Source organism: Convolutriloba macropyga, chromosome 12 (assembly GCF_964194025.1).
Source record: "Convolutriloba macropyga chromosome 12, txConMacr16.3, whole genome shotgun sequence".
Lineage (NCBI taxonomy): Eukaryota > Metazoa > Xenacoelomorpha > Acoela > Convolutidae > Convolutriloba > Convolutriloba macropyga.
Window position 1 is genome coordinate 48,197,266 of NC_134479.1, and position 18,736 is coordinate 48,216,001.

At 34.9% G+C, this 18,736-nt stretch overlaps 1 protein-coding gene across 4 annotated transcripts in view; it reads left to right on the plus strand.

Moving 5' to 3' along the window:
* Positions 1-18,736, plus strand: part of LOC142350566 (calcium-dependent secretion activator 2-like) — a 240,494-nt gene that overhangs the window by 14,866 nt on the left and 206,892 nt on the right. For all 4 annotated transcript variants that reach the window (XM_075402416.1, XM_075402417.1, XM_075402419.1 and 1 more), the window contains exons 13-17: positions 5,828-6,021; positions 6,443-6,621; positions 9,840-9,987; positions 13,638-13,788; positions 15,131-15,318. In XM_075402416.1, coding sequence (XP_075258531.1) covers positions 5,828-6,021; positions 6,443-6,621; positions 9,840-9,987; positions 13,638-13,788; positions 15,131-15,318 — 860 coding nt within the window. The remainder of the gene's footprint in view (positions 1-5,827; positions 6,022-6,442; positions 6,622-9,839; positions 9,988-13,637; positions 13,789-15,130; positions 15,319-18,736) is intronic.

The following is an 18,736-nucleotide window of genomic DNA, read 5'->3' on the forward strand; positions in this document are numbered from 1 at the left end:
TGGAGTGAATTTTGAAGCAGGAAATGAAACGCGTGAAAAATTTTAGAGTTGTTTGGGTACTGAAGAAAATTGAAGAAGGGAGCGAAAAGAGGGTGGTTTTTTGTTCATTCCGCTGTTTTCGAGAGAGCGAGAAATTGAGGTGTGAAAAAAATTTCTGTAAGCGAGCGAAATTTTGTGTTCACGTTCGTTTTTTGAAAACCGTTTTTTTTGCTAATTTTTTTGGTTTAGAAGTCTCATTATGATATTGTGTGATGCTGAGGGTTGTTTTAATAGTGGTTCGTAGGTTTCTGGTCATTAATAAGACTTTTATACTATTTTGCTGGTTTTCAGCTATTTTGCTGAATTTTAGGCGAATTTTAGCAATTTTTTGCGTTTTGTTTTGTTATAATGCTTTGTATGGGCTTTGAATAGACGCATGTTACTGAGTCGTTAGATACCAAGTGATTAGATTTTCTTAGGTTTTAAACGATTTTTTTGTTTAGAAAAATGACAATAAACTGAAAAATATTTAATTATTTTTCTTAATTTTTTTGCTGTTTTTCGCTTTTTTTCTAAACTTAGAAAAATTTTTCAGCCTATTCGACTTTCCTATTGTTTTAGAAGTCTTCCAGTACTATATTCGCTCCAATTAACGTTTTTCGGGTCTATGTGCTCCCATGAAATAAAAAAGCTCAATTTTTTCTATGATTTTTTTCAAGTTGTTTTTAAATGCCCTTTGTGTTCTTCAATTTTTTATAGCATTTGGGGATGCCTATAGTCCAGATTAGTTGTTTTTGATGCGTTTTGATGATTTTGTTTTTATTTTTGAGTCATTTTGTTAAAGATAATGGAGTAATTTTTATGAAGATTTTTCGCGAATTTTCGTTTTTTGGAATTTTTGCTGAAATCTTCTGATTGTCTGCTTTTTGCTACTTTTTAGTGTTCTAGCTTTTGAAAAGAGCTTTTCTAGAGGTTTTGATGGAATATCTTTAGTGCACTTTTCAATGACAATTATAACTATCTTTTCTTAATCTCTATTTTTTCTATTTTTTTCGTTCTTCGTTTTTACTTTTATAAATAGACAATGATTTGCATTGGTGGACGCTTCACCAGATATAGTATTAAAAGTTTTTTGAAATAATGATTTGAATTCAGCATAATGGTATTTGATTCATAATTTGTGGCCAATTTTTTTGTTTTTTTACAGAGCATATTTTTGGTTTTGTTTTTCATTTCCTTTACCTTCGTTTATTCTACTTTTTGTGTTGTTTGTTTGTGTTGGTTTTTGTCTCAATTTGCAGTGGTTCAACGAAATAAAACTAAAACTATTGCATGGGTTTTTGCCAAAAGTTGTATTTTTTAAACTTGCAACTCAATGTAAAGTTTTTATCACGTGCTTTATCGTCTTTTCTGGTCAGTTATTTTTTCGTTGTTCTTTTTCATTTTCTTGTTTTAAAGTGACAAGTGTTATTCAGTAGGATGAGCATTATGTTAGTTATTGTGGTCAATCAGTAGAATAAGTTTTATGTTTGTTAAGGGCGTTATTTTTTCATTCGAGTCGTTTCCGGAATTCTTCAGGCTATGTTTTTTAAGATCTGTTCACACATTTTCATGATTTTTGAAGTCAAATTGGAGTAGTGATTTTGGTCACGCCGAATCAGGAAGTGGAGCGAAAAAGCGAGTGGTTTTGCGGCGTGAAATTTTTTCGCTCTAAATTTAAAGTAGAGTGAGAAAACGGTGTTTGAGCGATAATTCGCTTTCTCGCTAGTGGTTTTTTGTTCACATGCGGCAATTTCACTTTGATTTTTACAGTTTTTTCGATTTTTTGGATCGAATTTTTTTTTCTAAATGGTTTTCCCAATCCATGCATAGTCCATTCTTGGTCTAGTTTTCTGTTTAGTCAATGAAAATTCTTTGAATTGTACGTCAGGACTTGTCCTGCTATGTTTTTTGTTTCGTCATCTGACGCTCTTTTTTCGTTTTACTCTTGTTCACACAGCAAAGCTGAAGAAGTCAAATTTTCTGAATGACTTCTTGTGACTAACGGCATTTGCGCGCGTGACGTCAATTCTCACTCGCTTTAGCGAAAGGTTTTAGGTTATTTGCGTGATTAGATTTTGATCATACGTGACTTACCTCTCTCAATAAAATGACTTTTGCACTTTAAAACTTAGGTTTAATTTGAATTTGTTTAAGGTCAAAGGAACTCATATGTGCAGAAAAGGTCCCTAATAAGAGGCTTCTGTGGAATGAATTTTAACAAGCTTTATTGATTTATCGCTGAATGTTTTTTAGCCTAGTTTTTTGAGCGGCGTCAATTTTTTTTTCAATTTAGATCTGTATCTGTTTCTATCTCTATTATATGGCACGCAGGTCTATTCTTTCGCAGCTATTCCGGCAATCTGCTGGCTATGTTTTTATAGATTTGTTCGTTCATTTTCATGATTTTTGAAGTCAAATTGGAGTAGTGATTTTGGTCACGCCGAAACAGGAAGTGGAGCGAAAAATCGAGTGGTTTTGCGGCTTGGGATCTTTTCCGTTCGTGCCCCCCAGTACGTTATGCCCCATCCCCCACTTACAGAGCACGTGCCATTACATAGTAAATCATTATGTACAAATATGGCACGTGCGTTTTCTCAATCAATTCATAGTTCATTCTAGGCCGAGTTTTTTGTTCAGTCAATAAAATTTCTTTGAATTGTAGGTCAGGACTTGTCCTGCTGTGTTTTTTTAATTCTCTTTACCTAATGATCACGTTTTTAGTTTACATAAGTCGCAATTTTCACGCTTGGCTTCTGACTTCACTCACTGTTTCAACCGAGTGGATTTTAAGATTTTCACTCAAAGAATTACGAAATGTAGTGGATACGGTCAATGGCAAAAGTGCAAAATGAAAAGACCGGTCACTAGGTAATAGTGCATTAGGTTATCAAAGTTCATGAAAGCGATCGCTAGCTGACGTTTTCGGCAATTTGCTGGCTATGTTTCCAATCTCAGTTTTTTGCTTCACTGTTTATAATATTTATTGAATATTCCTTCGGTTGAGCGATTTGACTTTTCGTTCTGAGAAACTAGATAAAATGCTAACGCTCGAGGGTATTTATTTATAGCCGCCGTCCAGCTCTCAAATGGCTATTATTTAGGTGCTCTCCTTTTTTTAAATTTGCTTTTCCTTTTGATCACGTTTGTCGTTTTACATAAGTCACGATTTTCACGTTCGACTTCTGACTTACTTCACTCTGTTTCAACTGAATGGAATTTAAATTCTTTCAACGCATTGAATTACACAATGTGGTGAATACTGTCAATGTCGAAAGAGCAAAATCAAAAGAGACGGAGCAAAATCAAAAGAGACGGGATTAACCGATAAAGCCCGGTTATTAAATCACTGAGAATTAGGTTATCAAAGTTCATTAGTGTTTGCTAGCTGACATCGGTATTAAGCCTATTGGCTTTCAGATTAGAAGCTGAATGAAGTATAGTTTTAGACTCTAACTGAAACTGCACGCCAAATAAAACACTTTTTGAAGCTAAAAACAGAAAAAAATTGGTCAATTCATCTCTTCGTTTTTTTTTTTCTGTTTCAATCCCGATGTGCATCAAACGCGTCAACTGTGGCTATTTTACGGCAATCTGCCGGCTATGTTTCTCTATACAGTTCTTTGAGCCTTTGTGAGCTCTATTTGTACGGATCATAGAAACTGCTGTTGAAGCAGAACTTCAATGTTTGAAGGGCAATTTCATTTCTGGTAGGTTTGGTAGAATTTTGTAGCAAGTTTACGAGAAATTGTAATAGAGTAAGTTAGGAAACCAGAGAATAGACGAGATTCCAAATTGTCTTAGAATCGAGGGTGTTGAGAAGGTAATTATACTTTATATGAAACGCAATTTTGCCGAACTTGTGGAAATAAATAAAACAGGATCTCTGACAGAAAGCTCGCTGAGAATTGGAAGTTATTTTTCTGCTCTAATTAAATATTTTCTAAATTTGACTGGAGTTGTAAACGTTTCATCTTGCCAACATTTCAGAAGGATTTTTAAACAGTTTCTCAAAGACATCTATATCCATTTTCTTGCCTAATTACTTCGCAACGAAAATTTTTTGGCCAACGATAAGGATAAAAGTTTCATAAAAATACAAAAATAGAAAACAAGTTTGCTACCACTTTTTGATCCATCTCCCAGATTTTTGGGTAGGGGGCATCTATTCATTTTACCATCATTGTAGTTAAATGCTTATTAAAAAAATTAATTGCTCTCGGACGAGAGTTTGATGCAGTTATTGTTTACGTGTGTCTTTTTTATGCGAAATTGTTGCGAGAACGTTGTGTTGAAACATTTTTTCGATTTCTCGAGTGACCAAGGTCTGTTCACACACACTTTCATTATTTTGAAGTTAAGTTGACGTAAGATTTGGATCTCGTCGAAACATGCAGTACAGCAAAAAGCGAGTAATTTTGCGGCGTGAATTTTTATCACTCCAATTGCAAAATTCAGTGAGAAAGTGTTTGAACAAAGTTTTGCTTTTTTTGCTAGTGGTTTTGTTCATGTGTGGCATTTGGACTTGTTTTTTTCTGTTTAATAGCGGCCGTGAGCCTCTCATTGGGAAACAGGAATATTTCTGACTACAAAATGAAATCAAAACAATTTACATTTTCAAAGTCTTTTTTATATAAGTCGTTTCTGAGCTGTTTTTTCAATCCCAAACAGTGTTATAGAAATCAATGGCGGTGATTTTTCGGAAGTCAACTGGACATGTCGCCAGTTTTTGGATTTTTTTCATATGTTTTTCATTATTGATTCCTAGTCCATTTTTGTCTAGTTTTTGTTGATTCAATGAAATTTCTTTGAATAGGAGTTCAGGACTTTCCTGCTTTTTTCGTTGTCAAGATTTTTGTGACAACCTTATAACGTCTGGTCACTTCGAATCTGTTTTGATTCGTAAAGTCATGCAGTTATGATTGAATGGCGTGCGTTGAGTTCGTGTTTAACTCTTAATGCAATGAGTTTTTGTCCATTCGCGTAATTAAATTGTTGTTCGCACATGACTTCTACCGCTCTCAAAAAATGACAGACCTGGCTCTTAAAATTGACTTTCGTCAATATCAAAAAAATTGTCATTCAATTCAAGTAGATATGGGCACTGAGATTGTGTTATTCCAATTGAAGGTTCTTTTGGAGCAGCTAATTGAAGCAGCCTTAAGATAGATGGGTTCTGAATCAAGATTTAACATTTCAGCCATTAATAAAAACTAAAGGTTTTCTTTTTGTTTTGGTTTTTCTTTCTTTTGAAATTCAAGTTCTAAGATGCTATCGCAGCTATGCTCTGGCGTAGTCAGTTTTATAAACCATTTATGATGAACTGTTTAATTCCATTTTTGGTATAGTTAGGAATCAAGACTGAAGGTAGTTTTTTTTTCTTTTTTTACTGTGTAACACTGCTCATCAAAATGAAAATTTTGTTCCAGGATGCTTTCCGCAGTTAGTTTCGAAGCTATTGGAGTGTGTTCACAAAGTTCAAAAAAAGTTAACCTGATTTTGGTTATTTGATTTTAAAACAGTTAGTATACCGCGTTAGGGACAAAGCGGTCGGCGTGATGAGTGCCAACGATTTTTTGGGTCTACTGAATCATTTTTCACGATTTAGAACCAGGATTGTGTTCGCTGGAAGATAATCGCATTTGAGGACGCGTCTTTGTTTTTAAGACGTGGCGAAGTTCGAATTTTATAAATTTTTGGATCGTGTGAGTTCATATTGCCAATTTCTTAAGTATATCAGTGTATTGTAGACAAATGCCTCGCTGGAATCGCAATGCAAATCCTGATTTTTCACTGAGTTTTATCGCAGGTTGTCCTGACTATAAACCCCAACTTCAACTCGAACAAGATGTCTCAGTGGTTTGACATGGAGGACTTGGTTGGAGGAGGGGGCAAGGCCAAAAAGGGCAAGGGGGAGGGGCAGCAGGATGATGACTCCCAGGAACCACTCAAAGTGAAACTGAAAATTTTGATGGACAGACCACAAAATATTAAGAATTGCGGGTGAGAAATTGTGTGCTTTATCAATTTGTGCTTTATCAAGTTTGTGTTACACTAAATTTAATTGTAGCTGGTTTATCAATTTTTTTTTATTAATTGGAACTTATTTAATATTTCTCCACTTTTTGCTATGAGTTATAGTAAATTGCTTAATTGGCAGCAAAGTATCCAGCCTTTCAAAATTCAGTAATAAATAAAGATTAGGGAAAAGAACGACTCATGATTTCATTGGTAGACATATCGAGTAGCAATGGAAATGGTGAAATATTGGCCATATAACGTAAAATACCTGACATAAATGATGTTGTTTGCTGTAATGTGGCAGCTATCAATAGTGTTTCAGTCTTCTTTCGACACATTTTCACAGCATGTAGTTGCACGCCTAATTTTGAATTGATCCAATCTCTCAACTTCCTTATTTCAGATACCTGTACTCACAGGGCAAAGACCAGCTCTGGGCAAAACTGAAGAAACGCTTCATGGTGTTGATTCAAGTCAGTCAGTACACATTCGCACTGTGTTACTACAGGAAGAAGAAATCAGAACCATCGGACATTTTACAACTGGACGGATTCACGGTGGATTATTCTGAACCGAAAGAAGGTTAATCTTGCGCTGTATTGATGTTCTGTTTCTTTAGTGCATGCCAGTTGTTATGTTTGGACTCTTCTTTTTCAGAGACGTTGAGAAAAAGAGCCAGCATTATCCACTATCTGTCTTTGATCACTCCCTGCGCATGTGATTGGTTGCCTGATCAATTCATCACAACTGTTTCCTTTTCCCTGATTTTTCCTTAGATTCCCTTATTCTGGCAACTATCTACGTGTATTGCCGGGAATAGCTGGAAGCTGTACAATAAAAGATGCTAAATAATTTGAGACAAGTTATGATTTTTGATGGGCGTTCTGTTAATAGCCGCAAAGCAATAACGGGAGCTATTGTGGGCCTTATTTTGAGTTTTCTGAATTGAAGAGGAATATGAGTTTTTTAATAGCCGCTCAGCGATAGCTGGGGCTATTATTGGCCTTCTCTTGGTTTTTTACAATTCAAAGAATTTGAATTGTATTGGGGCGCTGTCTTTTTTTTAATACCCGCACAGCGATAGCTGGGGCTATTATTGGCCTTCTCTTGGTTTTTTTTTATTTCGTCGTCATGATTTTTGTTACGACCATATGACGTCACAGCAACTTTTTGTTCATTCGTTCATGCAATTTCAACTGAATTGCATGTGTGACGTCATTTTTCGCTCTTAGTGGAGCGAGTTTTTTGTTCATGCGCGTGATTAAATTTTTGGTCACACTTGACTTACCTCACTCTCAAATATGACTTCCTCACTTTGAAATTGACTTTTATTTACTTTAATTCAAAGAGATAATGTCAAATGGGTGTGTGTCACTCTAAATGAAGGTTATTTGAGATCAGCCAATAGAGGCAGCAGTAACTTATACAGATTTTGAATCAAAATATAACAGATCAGCCTTCAATGAAAAGACGAATTTTTTTGGTCTGTCTTTTTTACTGTTTTTTTTTAGACTGCCGATCTACGAATCTATTGCGGCTATTTTCTGGCAATCTGCCAGCTATGTTTTTTTTTAAGATCTGTTCACACATTTTCATGATTTTTGAAGTCAAATTGGAGTAGTGATTTTGGTCACGCCGAAACAGGAAATGGAGCGAAAAAGCGAGTGGTTTTGCGGCGTGAATTTTTTTCGCTCTAATTTCAAAGTAGAGTGAGAAAATGGTGTTTGAACAAAAATTCGGTTTCTCGGTAGTGGTTTTTTGTTCACATGCGGCAATTTCACTCTGATTTTTACTGTTTTTTCGATTTTTTGGATCGGATTTTTTTCTAAATGGTTTTCCCAATCCATTCACAGCTCATTCTAGGCCTAGTTTTTTGTTTGAATTAAATTTTCATTTCTCGCTAATGGTTTTTTTTTGTTCACATGCGGCATTTTGACATTGATTTTTTGTTTCTTTCTTATTTTTGATCTGATTTTTTAAAAATGGTTTTCTCAATTCACTCATAGTCCACTCTAGGTCTAGTTGTTCTGTTTAGTCAATGAAAATTCTTTGAATTGTACGTCAGGACTTGTCCTGCTATGTTTTTTTATTTCGTCGTCATGATTTTTGTTACGACCATATGACGTCACAGCCACTTTTTGTTCATTCGTTCATGCAATTTCAACTGAATTGCATGTGTGACGTCATTTTTCGCTCCTAGTGGAGCGAGTTTTTTGTTCATGCGCGTGATTAAATTTTTGGTCACACTTACCTCACTCTCAAAAATGACTTCCTCACTTTGAAATTGACTTTTATTTAATTTAATTCAAAGAGATAAGGTCAAATAAGTGTGTGTGTCACTCTAAATTAAGGTTATTAGAGATCAGCTAATAGAGGCAGCAATGACTTATACAGATTTTTAATCAAAATATAACAGATCAGCCCTTATTGAAAAGACGAATTTTTTTGGTCTGTCTTTTTTACTGTTTTTTTTAGACTGCTGATCTACGAATCTATTGCGGCTATTTTCTGGCAATCTGCCAGCTATGTTTTAGTTATTTTTGAATTGAGGAAATAAGTTATACAGATTCTTAATCAAAACATAACATCTCAGCAATTAATAAAAAGAAGAAATTCTTTCGGTCTGTTTTTATGAGACTACAGATATACGAAGCTATCGAGGCTATTTTCTGGCAATCTTCCATCTGTTTTTTTTTTCAATATCTGAGTTTGCTAGGAAGTGCAACTGCCTATAAATAGTCCAACATTCAATCAACTATTACTGGCACTGTAATGAGATCATTTACATTGATCACTAAAAACAACAAAGAAAGGTATTTTTAAACTCCTAGGAAGGAAATAGTCCTGATGAATTGATTGGGAATGAACGGCTGAAAGTGGCACATGTTTTATGACTGTTTTGGTTGTTAATGGTTGAGTGTTTGAACAACTTCGAAATTGTTCCCAATCATTCCCATTTGAACACCTTGTGCTGCTGTTACGTCATTGGAACAATTGGAAGGTCTGTTTGCTGGCTTGGTCCGATTCCGTAGAATCTGTTTCCCCCGATTACCTCCGCTATAATTTCATCGTTTTTAAATTTTTAGGATAAACTCGTTACGAAATGTTAAGTTAAACATTGAATGTGCGTGCGACGCCAGAACAGTATTCTATAGATTTTTTATTAATTTTCTGCTGCGTTTGATCTTTGATTTCATTTCATAACAGCTGACAGAAGATTAATTTTATTCTCATTTTTTGCTTGACTAAAGATAAATGGTTGAATGGAAACAGGTTTTACAGTCAAGCGAAGCAACTACAGACCACGGTAGGTGGTAGTGTGCTATAGTTACTAAATTTTAAATTCTTGATGATCTCAGCTCAAATTTCATGTAATTGTTCGTGGCTCTTCTTAACCATGTCTTTATCATCTGGATTGTAATTTGATGGTGTGTAGATTATCTGCTTTAACGTTTATTCTCATGCTTACGTCATTTAGCCTCATCTAACTTGGTCTCATGTTAACAAAAATATTCAATAATCTATCAGCTGTTTGGAAGTTGGGCCTTGACTTCGTCAACATCAGTTGCAAATGATTTACCAATATTCGAATTGTCCCATTTTCAATTAACGCGTTACATGATTGTTAAAACTTTGTCATATTTTCACTCAACGCATTAATACCTTTATAACATGAGCTTTACTTTTTAACTTGAGTTTTTACTGAATTTAACATGAGCTTTACTTTTTTACATGAGTATTTACTGAATATAACATGAGTTTTTCCTGTTTATATAACTCATTTGATTCGTGTTGTGAAGGTCAATCTCCGAAGCTGTTCTACTTCAACGCAGTGAAAGAGGGACAATCAGTTGACTTTGCAGCTGAGAATGAGAATGAGAGGACTGGTTGGATCACGGCTCTAGTTAGGGCAACTGGCCAGAGCTACAGACCAGAGCCACCCACTAGGTATTGCCAGTTCTACTGCTCTCCAACCCAATTCAATCAACCCCAATACTTTAACGCCAGATCTTAATCCTGAACATCATTCCAACCACGAAATTTTTTACCCCTAAGCTATTTCCCAATCCTCGCAAATCATCATTTACTTCTTTCCTCGGGCATGAAATCTTTTGAATTATTTCCTTCTGTGCCAACATTTTTTTGTTTTTTTTATAAACATGTGTGGACAAACTAGAGAGAGTGCTTTTGCATTGATATATTCTGTTAGGCTAATGAAAGTGTCAAAACTAGTATCGTGTATCATTGATTTTTTTCCTGGTACAAAAAGATGTTAAGTTCCAAATTCTGAAGCTGCATATACGAATTGAATTCGAATGCTGAGTAAAATCAAACGATCAGTTTTTATGAAAAATTAAAAACTGCACGAATGAAGGAACTCTGTTCTAGCTTAGGAAGCTCATAACTTGCTCTCAATTTTTTGATAGGTCTTTCAAATTATAGCCCCTCCCGACGAAAATATAGCCCCCATTATGGTATATCTATCATGTAACCACCATGATGGGGAGTATATGTTATATGAACACTAAGTTGGGGTGGGTGGGGGGATAATGGGAAAGAACTTACATTTTTTGGTTTGCAGTTGTTTCGATTTGCCGAGCTAGAGCATTGTTGCTGTTTCATGTGTCGTAAATATTTCTAAATTACTGCTGCATTCGAGTCTCCAATGGGTAATTAAGCTCGCGGAGGAGGGTTTTACTTGCGTGCATATAATAATTTTGGGCTAGTAATAGAAAAATGGAAAAACATGCTTTCATGAAAGTTAGGGTTAGACCATACTGACTATCAAATATAATTGAGCGTGTTATTCATGATATCAATGTACAAATAATGCTGTCCTAGTCGTGCAATAAAATTCCATTTAAAATGCCACCTTGTTTGTCGTTCATGCTTGCAGGAGTATAAGACGTCACAATTTTGATGCCAAAAGCATTCGAAAGTGCAATTTTCTGGTTTCTTCTCGATTGATGCAGTCTTCGGTCTAAATTGGTTTAATACTTGAACAGTATATTTATTTTTCCGGGTCTGTGAAGTTTAATTTATTTGTGAAAAATTAACGTTCGGTGTCTTAAGTGGCTCATGTTGTTTGTAAAATTTGACGAAATGCCAGAATGTCAAATTTGAAAGTTGAAGTTTATTTTCACGTGTAGAGATAGCAATGTGTAAATATATTATAACTGCGGTGATGTACTCAGAGAGATATTAAATCAGGCACCCGGTCTTTTTTGAATCAAATCGACTTTTATTGGAGAGCTGCGTTTTTTAATTGCTCTTGAACGAAGTACTTTGCAATTATTGTAAACGTGTGTGTCTTTTTTTATGCAAAATTTTTGCTTGACAATTTTGAACTTTTCAAGTGACTTTTACGCCCTTGACTTTTTGCATTTCGCAGGATCGAAAATTCTCTCTCAATCACAATTTCAAGCAGCTGAACTATATTGGCGGCAATTTAATGCTAAAAGTCAAATGAAAAGTGCGCCAAAACTGGTGCCTTTTTTTCTTTAAATCTTAATAGTGGTATATGTTAACCTCTAATGTGGTTATTTGAAGCCCATTATTGAACTTCTTAGTCCCATTTAGGCTCCCCCTCCCTCCCTCCTCCCACTAGTCGTTCGCTAGAGCTCCCACTAGTCGTTCGGGAGCAATTCTTCCGACTTTTAGTCGGTTATGCTTACACTCGAAGAATTGAATGGCATTACTCGGTCATTTTTATGTCGGTTGAGAAGTAGGTTTTTTGAACTCGAAGAGTATTGACAGTTTTTCAGGCTTTTTCTTGTCATTGAAATATTCAAACTGGTTTTACAAACAAATTTCAGAAGAGGAGTGGTTGTCTCATTTATATCTTTTTGCCTTTTTACGCTATTTTTTTTCTGCTAATGGTTTTCAAAGTTTTTACTGAAACAGGTTGATTTAACCTGTATCCTTTATAGTTGTTTTAGGAGAAATGTATTTCGTTTTGATTTCTTTCAGACAGAGGTTAACAAAAATTTTTTTTCAGACTTAATGGACTTCTTTAGTGATCAATAATTGAGGATTGTGAATACTGTTTCTTTCATACTGTTCTTTGCTTGGATTAGGGAATTTTTTATGAGAAAAAAGAACAAAGCTTTTGCTCTAACGCCACAGATTGTATATGCTCATTTTTACTGCAAGTAGTTTTTTTGGACAGTAGTTACATCGTTTATCCTTTTTTTTTGATCGTTTGTGTAATTTTTTTGGTAGTGAATCTTTGTGATTTTTTCTGGTCCTTCCTACGAAAAAAAAAACACCATTAAATATGTTTTATCATTTTTAATTCAATGAAGAATTTGGCGAGAGGCCTCTATATTGCTTTTTTGTTTTTTTTTATAATTTCGTTATTTTCGTCCATGAATAGATTTCATGCATTTTCAATATATGAGGGAAGACTGTTCTTTGAATTCACTGTTGGTCTTCGCCTTTCTTGGACAGTTATAGCAGTGTTTAGATTTGGTCCGTGGGCGGTTTCCTGAGCAGTTTTCTGTTTCAACTTGTTTTTTTGTTAGCACCTTGTATTCCTGAAGTTTTAGTTGTATCTTTGAAAGATCTAGTTGTTTTAAAAGAACAATTGTGTTTGGATGCATTTTCTGCATTCTACGCTGGATGACTTATTTGAATTAGTAATATCAAGGTAACCTTCTTCGCCTTGCATGTAGTCACAGTGAGGCGACATGACTTGTTAAAAATCTGTTCGAGTGCGAAGTGACGTTCGTCACTTATAATAATAAGTTTATCGCACATTTCGGCTAACAAGGCGTTGTTAATGCACGCAAGATTTAAGTGGAATAGTTGGACGCAAGATTTAAGTGGAATAGAATATACTGTGGCATCGTGTTTTATCTAGATTATATCTTATTGTCATATTTTTGTGTCGATGCTTTTTTAGTTTAAAAATCCATTTAAAATTTTTATTAATTTAAGTTTTGTGAATATAAATTTTTTAATGAGTTTTACCATTTCTTTTTTAAATTGCTCTCGAACGAAATTTGAACCAATAATTGTAAACGTACGTGTCTTTTTTATGCAAAATTTTAGTTTGAGCGTTTCTCCGAACATTCTTTCGATTGTACTTGATTGAAATTTTCGCGCTTGACTTTTTTGATTTTTTTGTGAGTGATTTCAATTGCGTGCATTTAGTAATTAAGTCTGTTGCTACACTATAACCGATTGTGAAAGATTAGCCTACATAGACGTTGTCTAGTGGTTAATGTCCGCGGCACGACTCACTCGTCCTCCGAAGTCAAAAATTGTTGCATCATAAAAATTTTTCTCGCGTGTAACCCATGTAAATTATTTGCCTCGCTAGTCGGAGAGCAATTCGTCGTTAGTCGGTCAAGGCTTTTGTTAATATCAATCTTTCTGCGTGTCACTAGATTTATTAAAATTTCTCTTCGTTTCAACTGGATAGATCTTGATAACGCGAAATCAACTCATAAGCTGTTGTATTGAAGTTGATGGGAAGCTGACAGAACCGGATTAACTGAAAATGACCCTAATTCTTATACTGACTTCTATTACTTAAGGTAACTAAGTTAAAGTGAAACTAAACTGTACCTGTTATCTGACAAACATATTTTTAGGGTGAAATCGCAGCAGATCAAATCGACAGACAGTGCTAAATTCACACAGTTCATCAATGCCAGTGTGGAGACTATTGACCACCACAACATGTTCAAAAAGCTACAGACTCTTACACTCAACTATAGACTCAGCGATTCCTATTCGAGTCTGGTGAGTTAGTTGTAGGATAGTAATACGGAAACGAGAGAATTTTCCAATTGATGAAATTAAAACCCAGTGAATTGAAACTTGATACACCCCGATAAGCAATGCCTGAACTTGACATTTGTTGCAAAATTTGAAATATCTTGCCAGGAACTGAAAACGCGAACATTTGTTGGTAGAACTTGATTCCAGCCCGATACAGAGTAATTTGACACTAGCTAACAACAATAGCTAGATCTTGATATTTTTTGAATTTCCTTTTACTAACACTTTTGGCCAAGAAAGAATTAATTCCTTGCTGCACAAAGTTTTAAAAAGAACGTGGAAAAATAAGGAAGATTGCCAAAATCTTGCTTGTGAAAACCCTTTCGGGACCTAGGTTCAAAAATTCTTTTAGGAAAACACCTTTGTGAAAAGAAAAGTTAATCAGAACCACGAGATATGGAATTGGGGTGTCTCAGGCCAACTCATTACTTTCGGGCGTCTCATTACTACAAGTATTATCAATGCTTTGTCATGTGAAAAACGCGACGAATTCAACTTTCTTTGATAGACCTCAGTCAGAGATATATCTAGTTCATTCCTATGATAGCTTTGACGTAGTATTGATTATGTGTAGATTTGGATTCTAAATAAATGGTTTGGCATTGTTGTCGTGACTGTGAATATGATATGAAAGAGCCCTTTATCGAACTGACACCTTGTGGCATTATGTTAAAAGTCTCTTGTCATAGGACTATACGATGCATTTTTGCGCCTTCATACAAAATTTACAATAGCATTGAAATGGTGTAATTGAATACGTATTTTTCTTAATAAAAACAGCTCTCGATTGGCTCGCTATATTCTCGAAAGCTGAGTCAGGAAATTGATTTTAGTATTACAGCAACATACTGTTGTTAAATTTTGTCACCAGGAAAAGCAATCAGTCAAATTTGAAATAGTCAGTGAACCATATTTAGCCATTGCGTATTTAAGAGGGTAAATTTTTTCTCCAGCCTCGCTTGCATTCAAAAAATTATCAAACTTTGAACCCGTACTGCTTCATTAATGCTTTAATTTTTTTTGGATCAATGATTACCGACTAAATTTTTACTAAGTGAAAAAAGTGTTGTTCTTTCATTTTCAGTTTTGCCAATCCAGAGTGTGCTCGCTTCTAAGTGTAGTTAGTTTACGCAATTCGATATCGTAAGGTCCAGTAGGATAAGTTTTAGTTAGTCAACTGCAATAATTTCATAAATAGTCATAGCAATTTTGTTGGAGGCTGCAACACTGATCCGTTTCAACCTCGACAGGTAACCCATGGGAGAATTGGAAAAAAGTTGGCGTTATTGTTTGAATAATTCAGGGTTGGCTTTCACCTGCGCAAGTGTTCCTGCTGGACGAGTACTGTGCCAGGTATGGAGTGCGTGGATGTCACAGACACCTGTGCTATCTTCAGGACATCATGGACAAGGCACGAGTTGGATATTTGGTGGATCCCACCCTCATTCACTACTCATTCGCGTTCTGTGCTTCTCACATACATGGGAACAGGTAAGAGAAAAAAGTTGGATTTGTCATGATACCAACTGAGCTGAATGCTATACATCAAAAATGAAACGGGGAAATGCTATTCGTTGCTCCTGCTATCGGAGTTCCGCTTGGACTTGTCATCTCTTAAACAGTTCACTCGAGTGATTGGATATTAGGCGACAACTCGATTAGGCAAAGAATTGACAACTCGATTAGGCAACGAATTGACAACTCGATAAGAACAAAGAATTGTTATTTTTAAAACAAAAAAAATTTCCTAATATTACGCCAAAAAATCAGAGTTATTCTTTGCGATGGAACTTTTAAACAAATTATACAATTGGGCTGTTATTTTATTTAGAAAAAATGGCTTTATTATAGTAAAAGTCTGACGAATATTGCCGTCTATTTACTAGCATTTTTTGGAAACAAGGCGTTTTTTTATCAAAAATTTTGATTATGAAACTGGATAGATGTCATCAATAACCCCTAGGTTTCCAAGTAATGATCATTACGGTTGTTATTAATAGCCGCCCTCATCTTCTCAGCCGGCTATTATAGCGCTCCTATTTTTTTTTTACTTCGTCGAATAAAAAAATGTTTCGCTTTACCTCATTTTGCCGCCTTTTCGTGAAATCTTTTTGACTTCTCTAGGCTAGTTTCTCTCATTCTGCTAAAAGTGATTTTGAACATCAGTTGCTCAGCAAAGCAATTCAAAATGAACAGAGTTAGTACAAAAATGGATGTCAGAAATAGAAACGGGATAAACCCATAAAGCCCAATTTTAGATGCCCGCTATTTGAACGTCGTTCCTATAAGTCTTATTTACCATCTCTAATGCTTATTGTTTTTGATTGTAGCCCCTGTAGCCTCTCTCTAAGAAACAGAAGAATGTTCAACTACGAAATGCCATCAAAATAAATCGGACTTAAAAAATGTTTTTGTACAAAAATCTTTTTTTTTTCAATATCTTCTGTTATTTCAATCCCAATCTTGCTTATTGGAATCAACGGCGGCTATTTTCCGGCAATCTGCCGGGTATGTTTTCCATTTTTGGCAAGGCTTTCGAACTCGAGGCTATCGAAAAATTCAAATTCTTGGTTTCATTGTTGCTTCGAAATCGAGTAAACCTTTAAAACAATTTTTACAAAGAATTTTAAGTATTGGTTGTTTTTCCTAGAACTGCTGTTGCTTCATATCAATCGTTCTAGTTTGTACGGCATAGGATTTGTTATTCATCTAGCTTCCAAAAGGTTTCGTTTATTTTGAAAATTAAAAAGTTTCGTGTCATGACGCGGCACTCCTAGAAGCGGCAGTCAAATTTGCGTACTACGAACGTTTTCGAAAAGTAGCTTTCTACGTGGAACGGATTTTTTTTGCGGCGGGGAAGTGTTTTTGTTCTGACATTAGAGTAGAGTGAAAATGGCAGTTGAAATTTATTTGGTTGCCCGGTAGTTGTTTTTGATCACGTGCGGTAATATGAGTTGTATTTTTCTGTTTTCGAAATTTTTTGAGTATTTTTTGAATCGTTTCCGAAGTTCACTGCAAGTCTGTTCATTTATAATTTTCATAATTAAGGGGCATTCATAGTTTCCATAGCCCCGCCATCTGCTCTGCCGGTTCCTATCGTGCTCCTATTTGAAACACTTAATGTTGGTGGTGTGTCTGTTTTGATCGACAGTTTTGGTGCGGTGTATTTTATACAGTAAATGCTGTATGTGAAAACTGATTTTTTCTATCGAATTGTTGAATAAAATTGAGGAGCAGATAGATAAAAAAGTGGTTGTACGTTCAATGCCGCATTTTCAAGAGTGAGAAAGAGAGATGTAGTTGTGAGAATGATTTCCCTAGGCTAATTAAAATATTTCCCTAAGATATGAAGTGGCTTTCCTAAAGCAGTTTGTTAGTATTATTAATTGCTCTCATTGTAAACATGTGCTCTGTTTGAGCAAATCTTTTACTTGGCCGTTTTTATTATCAGTGCTTCAGTCTATTACAACAAAGGTCGGGTGTGCGAATCCCTCTTATAATTTTCCGTAAAAATATATAAAGGCTACAGTCCCCTCTGCATTATATTGCTCCGCCTGTCGTTCGAGAGCAATTTCTCCTGCTTCAGTCGGTTTATGTTTTGAAAACAAAAATGAAGGGTATTGTTTACTGAAGTTTTGAGGTTTTTAGATTTTTTGAAGAAATTGTCAGCCTGATATTTCTTAAAATTTTTGCCCAAACTTTTTTGAAATTTCGACTTTTTTGTCTTCTAAAGGTTTTATATGCTGATTATTATTATTGTTACTTTTATTACTATAATTGGTAGTAACTATCAGTTCCGATTAAAATTAGACGTATTTTGATTTTTTTTTCATATGAACTGTGAAAGTTTATGTAGTTAATAGCCGCCTCAGCTTCTCAGCCGGCTATTATAGAGCCGCTTTTTTACAATCCAAGAATTGGATTGTATTGGTGCTCTGTCTGTCTTTTTTTGTAAGATATTTTCACACCTTTTCTCATGACTTTGAGCTTTCAAAACTGGATAACCAGGTAAAGCTCCGCGGGCATCAAGTTTCATCAGATAATCTTAGCCGCGTTTAGTAGTCCTTCTAGTGCTTACAGTGGTGAAGCTACTGGGAAGGACGTAATTCAAGGTTAAAGGGTCATTGTAGGGATTTTTTGAGCCCAAAATGTTATTTTCTGTTTGACTAGTCTTAAATTGAGGTTTGTAACAGTTGATAAAGGTCTTTTGCAAAAGATAATTTATAACCATTTCTTGAGCTCTATGTTTTGGTACTCCAAACATAAAACACAAATTTACAATTTTTTTCAAGTTTTAAAATTTCAAGTAAGTTTTTTTTGAAAATTCTTGTTATTTTTTTAGTTTTTTTCAGATTACGTGCCAAGGAACGTCCTCTAGGTTTTGACAAAAGGTTATTGCATAGCTTCTTGTGGTAATGGAATGGTTTTCAACATTTTAACATCACGAATTTCTGCAATTTTTTGTTAAAACTTGTTTTGTGTTCAATTCTTTTTTGATAATTATTGTCATTATTCAATTTTGCTAGCCCCAGGGGTCAAGGAACCTCCTTTAGAGTTTGATATTATGTTACTGCATAGTTTCTAATGGTAATCGAGTCTGTTTTCAACATTTTAATGGCATGAATTTTAACAACTTTTTGAACTTCCTAAAATTGTCTTTTTCATTTCTTCTTGTCTCAGTTGTCAGGTAAACGCCTCTATGGTTTCCTAGTTTTTTTGCATAATTGCTAGAGACAATGAAATAGTTCTCAACTTTTTAGTATCACAAATTTTGGCAATTCCTTGTAAGTTTTTTAATTTTCCATTATTTCTGAAAATTTTTGCCATGTTCCTAGCTCATCGATCGTTGTGACTCAATGCATCCTTTTAAGGCTTGGAATTGAGTTAATGAATAGCCTTTGGAGAGAGT